Source organism: Castanea sativa, chromosome 1 (assembly GCF_040712315.1).
Source record: "Castanea sativa cultivar Marrone di Chiusa Pesio chromosome 1, ASM4071231v1".
Lineage (NCBI taxonomy): Eukaryota > Viridiplantae > Streptophyta > Magnoliopsida > Fagales > Fagaceae > Castanea > Castanea sativa.
Window position 1 is genome coordinate 10,358,857 of NC_134013.1, and position 9,722 is coordinate 10,368,578.

Genomic DNA, 9,722 nt, shown 5'->3' on the forward strand with positions numbered 1-9,722 from the left:
CAATCGATCGAACAGGAATCGAATAGTGATCGAACCATCCAGAAACTCCAGGATTATTTTCCTTTCTATTTCAATCGATCGAGCCAAAGTTTCGACCGATCGAAAATGCTGTATTTCAAATTTTCACTTAGAAAATTTCAGAACTTGAATTTTCACTTTATGAAACAACATTGTCCAAACTCAAACATCATTATTACAACATATCCATGTATTTACCTATATATACAACAAATCTCAAATACGCCTATTCAACAAAAGAATAGTAAAAAACAAGGGCTAAAGTTATGGGTTGCCAAAAAACAAAAATTTCAGTCCAATTATGTTTTAATTTATTTGAAAAGACAAATAATTTTCTCAAGATCACCTTGAAGACATATGATTTGGAAAACCCCACTTTGCCCTTAATCGTTTTTTTTTTCTCACATGTTCAAGGAAAAGGTAAAAACTTGTGCATGATTGATGATACTATCTCTTCCAAAAAGGAACAAATCTTCCTTATTAAAATTATCATTGGAAAAATATCCCAATCTTTTAAAATGAACAAATCGTACCCATAATATTCTCACTGGGAAAAATCTCCAATTCAACTTAATGAATTAATCTTCATCAAAATATTTCAATGGAAAATCCCCATCCTACTTTTTTTTTTTTTGGTAAGTAAAATATTATTGATCAGGAAGCCCAACAGAGGGCAAAGACAACAAAGGGGGAACCTGCCCATCAGAATCCTCACAAAGAACCCAAGAAGGGATGGATGAGATGGGTTGGGGTCCCCAAGTTGAACAAAAAGATGCCCAAAAAGCAATAGAATGGGTTAGGCCATTAGAGGCTCTGTGACAAAAATTAAATACAACTTGAGAAAAGTAGGGAAGGAGGAGCTGAATATTAGAGATGATCAATCTAAGGTCCCAAAAAGGAGTGGAACTAGGAGCTTTAATTGAATCAATTACAATCTTTGCATCGCCTTCAAAAATGATAGATGGGAGCTGGAGGTTGGCTGCTGAAGAAACAGCAAGAAGGGCTGCTTTAGCTTTGGCCCAAGCAAGGGAGGAGATTGATTCTTTGGCTGTGAAGATAGAGATAAAATGCCTATTAGAGTCACGAAAAATAGCAGAAGGAAAGGAAGCACTCAAGGTGATGGCAACATCAAAATTAAATTTAACCCAACCAGGAGGAGGAGGTTCCCAAGCGGATATGGTAGGTTGCATCTTCAATTTCCAAGCATTAGAATAGGCGGAGAAACTTCGATTAATATCAGCGGTAACGTCAATAGGGGAGGCTGGTGGTGAGCTATCAAAAACCAGTTTGTTTCGACTCCACCAGATTCGGTCACAAGCTATAGCAGCCAAGAGAGTGAAGGCGTGGGCGTCCTGGGGGTTTAGACCAAGATGTGTGGATGGGTTAAGGATCAATTCAATCCATTCAGGAGCTAATCTTGGAGGGATGTTGTCGATGTTAAGGGGGTGGGATAGGTGTCTCCATATGATGTTGGCAAAGGGACATTCAAAAAATACGTGGACAATGGATTCTTGGGAACCATGGCAGCGAGGGCATACTGAGTCCATATCATGGATTCTACGGCAAAGGAATTCTCTTATGGGCAGGGAATCCCAGGCGATTTTCCATAAAAAGAGCTTGAGCCACTCATTAATCTTTAAAGCCCACAACTTGGACCATGTTTTTTTGGAAAGAGGACCAGATGGAGTGAATCATGCTTCTTGGTCGGCTAAGTAAGCCGATTTAACTGTGAATTTACCGCTTGGATTCTTTGCCCAAATTGCAGTATCTTCAATGGGGGAGGTTGAAAGATGGATTTGTTGGATGGAGGAGGCAGTTTGCTGGTCAAAAAGAGCATGGAGCAAGTGACGGTTCCAAAGCCTGGTACCTGGGATGATAAGCTCGGCAACCAGCTGGATGTCCAAAGGGGTTAGAGGATGCGGGGGGATGAAACCTTGGAGAGATGGTATCCATGGATCGTTCCAAATGTTGACAGAACTCCTTGAGCTAATAAGGTGACAGTGACCCAATTTTAAGAGGGGGACCAACTTGATGATACCATGCCAAAGAGGGGACGAATTGGTTCTGGCAGAGGCATAAAGCAAGCTGCGACCTCTTAAATATTTAGACCGAAGAAGGTTTGCCTAAGGTTTATCAGCATTCGAAGCAATTAACCAACCTAACTTGGAAACAAGAGCCTTGTTAAGATCATGGGCTCTTCTGAAACTGAGGCCACCAAAAGATTTAGGCTTACAAATGGAGTCCCAAGCTTTTGGATATAAGTGGTGGTTGGAATCAGAGAACCCCCAGAAAAAATCACGAAGCCTTGCATCAATTTTGGCACAAGTGTTCTTAGGCAGTTGGAAAGAAGACATCCAATAGGTTGGAATTGATGTGAGGACTAATCTGATGAGGGTGGAGCGGGCAGCCTGAGAAAGAACTTTTGCCTTCCAACCAGTGATCCGACTATTAATTTTATCAATGATGGTGTTGAAAGGAGACTGGTTCCCACGTTTGATATGGAGGGGCAAGCCAAGGTAATTGGAATTTGGATCCAAGAGTTTAAGCCCTGTTTGATTGCAGATTTCAGTTTTGACTGGCTGTTGAACGTTGGTGCTAAAGGAAATGGTAGATTTGGCAGTATTGACCGAAAGACCTGACCATTCATGGAATTGGTTGAGACGGTCCTGGATAACTTCAATATCTGATGGGAGGGCTTGAGAAAAAATAATCAGATCATCGGCAAACATAAGATGGGAAAGTAAGGGACAATTCCTTGCAACCTTAATGCCCTTGAGGAGCCCATTAGATTCTTTCTACAAAATAAGCCTAGACAAAACATCAGTAGCCATAGTAAAAAGAAAGGGTGATAGTGAATAACCTTGTCGAAGGTCGTGGTTGGAGTGAAAAAAACCAATAGGTGATCCGTTGATAAGGATTGAGAAAGTAGATGTTGATATACATTGATTGATGAAGTGGATCCATTTGTTAGAGAAACCAAAATGTTTGAAAATGGATAAGAGGAAAGGCCACTCTACTTTGTTGAAAGCTTTCTCCATATCTAATTTAAGGGTAGCAAATCCATCAAAGCCAGATTTTTTTTGGTGCATTGTGTGGAAGATTTCATGGGCAATGATGGAGTTACCTTGTATGTTTCTACCAGGCACAGATGCAGCTTGCCAAGGAGAAACAAGATTAGGGAGAAGGGACTTGAGTCTGTCGGCAAGGATTTCGGAGATTGTCTTGTAGGATATGTTACACAGACTAATGGGGCGAAATTGCTTGACTGTACAGGGGTTTGGAGTTTTGGGGATAAGGGTAATGAAAGTGTGATTCATCTCCTTTAACATATGGCCATCAACAAAAAAAGCTTTAACAGAGTCAATAACTTCCTTACTAATAGTATTCCAGTAAGTTTTTTAAAAAATGACGGACATGCCATCAAGGCCAAAGGCTTTGTAAGAGCCAAACTCAAAACCACATCCTTAATCTCTTGATCAAAAGGGATACAGCACAAAGAATCATTTTCCACATCGGACACAGAAGGAGTGATGAGAGTTGAAAGGTCAATATAGGGGGAATGAGGGTTAAGTTGAGAAGTGAAGAGGTTTTTATAATAGTTTATGAAACATTCACTTACTTGAGGTCTACCTAACAACTAGTTACCATTATCATCTTTGATGAAGTCAACGGGATTGCTTCTATGCCTGATGATGGTGGATAGGTGGAAGAACCTGGTATTGAGGTTGGAAGAGGTGAACCATTGATTTCTGGATTTTTTATGCCAAAACAATTCTTCTTGAAACAGACATTCATTTAACTCTGTTAAGAGTTGGTTCTCTGTGGCTAAATTAGAGGTAGATGGGGGCTCAGCTTGAATTGTGTTAATTTCCTTATAGAGGTCACGGATTCTGGTATGAATATTACCAAAATGCTCACAGTTCCATTTCTTCAAAAGGTGTTTTGATTCTTTGATTTTATTTGTAAGACAAAAAGCGGTAGAGCCACTGAAGGATGTGGACCAAGCTGACCTGATGACATCATGACTAGAAGGATCCTGCGTCCACATGGATTTAAATCTGAATGGTTTTGGAGCGTTGCGTGGTTCACCCATGGAACAAAGCAAGATAAGGGCATGGTCAGATGCAATGATAGGATGGTGGAGGAGGTTAGCTCAGGGAAACAAGATTCTCCACTTGTCATTAGCAATAGCACGATCTAGGCGTTGCTTGATTGTGCTCGTTGTCCATTTGTTAGACCAGGTGTACTTATTTCCTTGGAAACCAAAATCAATGAGGCCATTATTATTGATGAAACCATTGAAACCTCCATCAGAGGGCAAAGCAAAAGGTTGGCCACCAAGTTTCTCATTTTGGGAAAGGATACAGTTGAAGTCACCTATACCAATCCACGCACCACCAAAAGAGTTTATAGAATTTTCTAAACTTTGCCAAAAGTTAGCTTTGAGTGTAGAATAAGGAGGACCGTAGACAAGAGAAAGCATCCAAGGAGAATTGGGGGGATCAGAGAAGACAAGGACATTAATGAGATTACAGTTGAGAGAAATTGGTTCAATATCCAATCCATTTTTCTAGGCAAAACAGAGACCACCGGCCTTATGGACAAGATTTTGGTAGAGGATGTTGGTAAAGCCAAACTGGGACAGAAAAGAAGTGATTTTGTGTTTAGGGATTTTAGTTTCAGAGAGGAAGATGCAGTCGGGGTTGAGAGTGCGAAGAAGGCCCTTAAACGCTTTTCTAGCCGTGGGCCGAGCAAACCCACGGCAATTCCATGCAAGGAGCTTCATGGTGGAGTTGGGGGCGTGCTTAGGCCCGCCACCTCAGCCAAAGGGGTAGTAGTCACTAGTAGAGACACTTCATTGAGAAGTTGTAGAGATTGATTTCTAGCTAGTTTTTTCAAGCTAGCTCTTGGTTTTTTTGTGGAGATGATAGTTCCAGGATGGAAGGATGGGCAAAGATCAGAGATTGGGAGGGGGTTGGGACAGAGGATGAGGTTGGATTTGGATTTTTTGTGGGTGGATGTGTCTAGTGAGGGTGGTAGTTTCCGTTTGGAAGTGGTGGAATATTCCATAGGGACATGGAGGTCAAGGGATGACAAGTCTGGGACACAAGTGGACGGAGTATGTGGGAAGTGGGGAAGGTTTTCTTCAACTTGGAGTAAAGATGGGGTGATGTTAAGGGGCTTCTCAGCAAGGTTGACATAAGTGACCCATTGGATGATGCGGCTTGGGCTTGAGGAGAGCTGAGCCATATTTGAAGAGGGTTGGGCTCAGGTGGGCCAAGGGGTGAAGGAGTGAAAAGGTTGTCTAAAAGTGTATTTGGGCCAAGGGATGAGTTAGGAGAAGTGGGCTTTGGGCTAATGGGTTGATTAAGGGAAGGAAAGTGTGGAATCAGACAAGAGGTAGGTGAAGTTTGGTTAGGCTTAGAGGGGGAGAGTGGAGATATAGATTGTGGGTCTCTGAGGGTTATGGAGATATTTGGGGCTGGTGGGGATGTGTCAGTGATGGAGTGACTAGTGGGGCGAAGTTTTGGGACAGAGGGATGGGCGACTGTGGTGGCTGTGTTAGAGAGAGGGGTCAGGGGATTAGGACATGCCTTGGGAGTTAGGACAGGGGTTTGGTGACCCAGATTAGCCTCCGTGGCTTCCTCCTTAAGGAATTCCAACCAGGTAAGAGAACGGTAGCCAGAAACATTTGGTTTCATCCGTGGGCCAAACCCGCGAGGTCCTAGGTGGTATTGGTGTGAGGGGTCTTTGATTGAAATGGGATCAGAGCAGTGAGATTTGGAATGCCCGAGTCTGCCACACCCATAGCAAAAATCTTGAAGCTTTTCGTACTTGAAGGAGATCCAAATATCAAGGTTGGGGTTGCATTCAAGATAAAAACCACAGAGGAGAGGTTCCTGAGTATCGATCTGGACTTTGAGCCTAAGGAAACTATTCCAACATAGGTTTCCTTTAGATGGGTATTCAATTTCTACAAACTAGCCCAATTTATTTCCAATGGTCTAAGCATTTTCTTCAAACATTCTGTCTGGGGGAAGGTTGTGTACTTGGACCCAAAAAGTGGCCCAAGAGAAGTCAATATTGCAAAGGGGGGTGAGAGAGTCGCATGGTTTGAGGACAAGGAGAAAACCTTCATTGAACCATGGTCCCATGTTGAGGATGGATTGTCTATCCTCCTCCAAGTGAAATTTGAAAGGGAAGAGGTTGCTTGCTAAGTCGTTGATAGACACACCTCTGGTACATTTCCAAGCTTTAGAAAGGATTACTCTGATTTTGTTTTTATTGACGGCTTTACTGGCAATAAGACGCCTAACCAACCCAAGTGAGGTGAGTTCTTTAGTAACATCTGGTTTGGATGGAAGAGATATGGGTTTAGTAGTATAATGATTTTTGTTAATTGGGGTTTTGGTTGTTTCGGTTAAAATGACAAGGTTAGATTGATTGGGATTCATGGTGGTAAGGTTAGATGGTAGGATGGATGATTGGGGTGGGTAGGTGAAGAGAAGGGAAGAGAGGTCAAAGACAGAAGGGATACGGCGGAGGTGGGTTAAGGTTTGAAGAGAGACCCACAGAACGTGGGAAGACCCTTAGACTAGCTACTAAGAAAACCACTACTGCAAAACAGAGTGGAGTTTTGACTAATCCCCATCCTACTTAAGAAACAAATCTTACTCATTGAATATTTTCATCGAAAGTTTTTTTTTTTTTTTGGTTATAGGGATATGAATTAAACAAAACACAACTAGACAATCACTGCCTCACCACAGGGGCAGGGCTAGCGTTCACAGTTCTACAATAATACATATCAGATACATCCATGTTAACTATAGAGAGAATATTAGAGCTAGGGGGCAAATCAAAAATAACAAAACTCTCTGACATGGTTGTGCCCCATTTGGCCAGTGCATCTGCTCCTTTATTCCTTTCTCAGTAAACATGCTCCACATGAACTTGCTGAAACTTGCCCAGTAAGGATTTGCAGTCATCAAGCATAAAAGAAAAAATTCCATTAGTCTTGTTGTTAGAATGAATGAATTCCACTATCACTTTCGCGTCCAGTTCCACAACCAGGCTTTGGGTTCCAATACTATTAGCTACCTTTAGCCAATCCCTTAATGCCTATACCTCTGCCATAATACTAGTGGAGTACCTGATGGATCTTGAGAAGCCTTTCACCCATTTTCCTACACTGTCCCTAATCAATCCACCACCCCCAACCATGCCTGGATTTCCCAATGAAGCACCATCTGTATTCAGCTTGTGCCATCCCACAGGAGGTTTTCTCCATTTCACAGGTATGATGGACTTATGTCTCGGCACACTAATCTTGCTAACTCAAAAGAAATATTCAGTGGCTTGGCTTAAGCACGAGGCATGGAGGTTAAGGTTAAGGGGTGTATTCTCAAACATAACCTTGTTTCTATGCTTCCACAGGTTCCAAACCGCCAATGGAAACACAATATTCTAGGGGGTGGTGTTGTAATGAGCAACATTGCTAAGGCAGTTGCTCTTTAGCTAATCACATAGTCCAAAGTTAAAAGGAATTTACAAGGGGGTAAGGCACACGAATCCTATTCCAAAATTTCTGCACAAAAGCACAATCCCTTAACACATGCAAAATAGACTCACCATGCGAATTGCACACTTGACATACACTGTTGCAGTTAATTCCTCTGGATACTAGCACTTCCTTCATAGGGAGGCTATTATGATGGCATAACCATAGAAAGGTGATGACCTTTGGTAATATATTAAGCTTCCAAATCCATTCTCCTTGAAAACTACTTCCCTCCCTTTTAACACCTCTGATTTGGCAATATGCTGATTTTGTAGAGAATCTGCCATCTTTTGTGTGTCTCCACATCAGAACATCATCTCTACCAGATTCTTGAGCTAGGACAGCTCTGATTCTATCTTTGAGTATCAGAGTTAATTCAAATGAGACAACATCCTATCTCTAGTTTTGCCCTATGTGCACATCTAACACAGTTAGGTTCCTTTCCTCTCTTGTTAAGGGACCTTCAATGTGCTCCCTTAATGATTGGCAAACAATCCATCTGTCCATCCAAAAATTCCTCCTCAATTTCCTCCCAAGACCCTAACAAATGCCATCAGAGAAGGTGGGGAACCCCAGTTTTATTGCTGCCCAATTGGGGGAGCAAGGAAGCATATCTAGGTTCATTACTTTTGGAATCTGAACAATACTTTTGAAGTATCACCCTAGCCCAGACAACCTCCTTTTCATGGTTCATCCTCCAATTCAACTTTGTCAGGAGCGCGATGCTCTTGGCTCGAGCAGATTGGATCCCCAAGCCACCTTCTTCTTTGGGTTTGACAAGCTTATCCCAACCCACTAGGTGCATTTTTCTATTCTTTGCTGTAGACCCCCATAAGAAATCCCTATTTATTTTATCAAGATTTTCACAAAGGTGGACTGGAAGGGTCAACCCCTGCATCACATGGTTAGGGATTGTTGACATGACTGACTTCACCAATACGGCTCTACCAGCAAAGGATAAGAATTTTTCTTTCCATCCAGCAAGCTTATTCATCACCCTCTCAGCTATATAATTGAATTGCCTCTTTGGCGCCCCTTTGTGCTTGAGGGGAAACCCAAGGTACTTACCTAAGCAAGTAGTGGCCTGCAGCCCCAACCTATCACACACTCCCTCCTTCATTGTGGGATCAACATTAGATGAGAAGTAGATTCTAGATTTCTCAACACTAATCTTCTACCCCAACTCAGAATAGAACTTTTGTAGCACATCCGAGATGGCTTCATAGGCTTCATTACTAACTTTTGCAAATAAGAAAAGACCATCTGTGAAGAAAAGATGGGAGAAGCCCACATTTCCCCAAGATGTTGTGAGAGGACACCAACTACCCTTAGAACACTTCTTTTCAATGAGATACCCTAGAAATTCAATACAAAGGATGAATATGTAAGGAGAAAGGGGGTCTCCTTGTCTGATTCCCCTTGAAGGTTTAAACGGTTCCATTGCACTCCCATTGACTAAAATTGATATACTCATGGATGTTATACAGCTCATGATAACTTTTATAAGATTCTGGGGAAAATGAAAAGCTTGGAGAACCTTGTAAATAAATCCCCATTCCAATCTGTCATACGCCTTCTCGAGATCAACTTTGATTGCCATATACCCCACCCTGCCTTCCTTCTATCCATGCTATAGATCAGCTCTTGAGCAATGAGCACATTGTCAACACTCTTCCTGCCAAAAACAAATGCTGATTGAATCGGGGCAATGAATCTGTTGAGCATTGGTCTTATTCTACCAACAATGATCTTAGACACTACTTTATAGACCGAGTTACATAGACTAATTGGTCTAAAATTTGACAAAGTTTCAGGGTTTTGACATTTTGGAATGAGAGTGATCAGTGTTCTGTTCAAATACTCAGGAACTACACCCGTTGAGAAAATATTCTTAACTTCTTGGCAAACGGAACTCCGGACCACTTGCTAATAGTGCTGAAAGAACCCAGCATGGAGCCCATCAGGTCTCAAGGCCTTAAAAGGTTTGAGAGTCCAAAGCCCATACCTAATTTCTTCCTCTGACACTGCCCTGCCAATCCAATCTTTCTCCTTATCCGAGAAATAATAACAAGAAAACTGGATGCTGGGGAGTTTACAAAGGACATACACATTTCTAATGTATAGAGCTTTCCAAACCCAGCTT

At 42.0% G+C, this 9,722-nt stretch overlaps 2 protein-coding genes across 2 annotated transcripts; both read right to left on the reverse strand.

The window, feature by feature from the left end:
• Positions 1-665: 665 nt before the first annotated feature.
• On the reverse strand, positions 666-1,565 carry LOC142607649 (uncharacterized). The gene has a single exon (XM_075779257.1). It carries the CDS (start codon positions 1,563-1,565, stop codon positions 666-668), a length of 900 nt encoding a protein of 299 aa, XP_075635372.1.
• Positions 1,566-2,141: 576 nt separating this feature from the next.
• Positions 2,142-3,813, reverse strand: LOC142607733 (uncharacterized). Its single transcript, XM_075779377.1, has 2 exons — positions 3,664-3,813; positions 2,142-2,813 (listed from the first exon to the last, which is right to left on the reverse strand). The coding sequence occupies exons 1-2, from the start codon at positions 3,811-3,813 to the stop codon at positions 2,142-2,144; spliced, it is 822 nt and encodes a 273-aa protein (XP_075635492.1).
• Positions 3,814-9,722: the final 5,909 nt, after the last annotated feature.

Bases quoted from the DNA above. Each gene is read 5' to 3' on its own strand.
- LOC142607649 (XM_075779257.1), bottom strand. From the start codon at position 1,565: ATGGACTCAGTATGCCCTCGCTGCCATGGTTCCCAAGAATCCATTGTC.
- LOC142607733 (XM_075779377.1), bottom strand. From the start codon at position 3,813: ATGAATGTCTGTTTCAAGAAGAATTGTTTTGGCATAAAAAATCCAGAA. The intron at 2,814-3,663 runs GTAACTAGTTGT...CTTATTTTGTAG, and splicing joins CTTCATCAAAGATGATAATG to AAAGAATCTAATGGGCTCCT.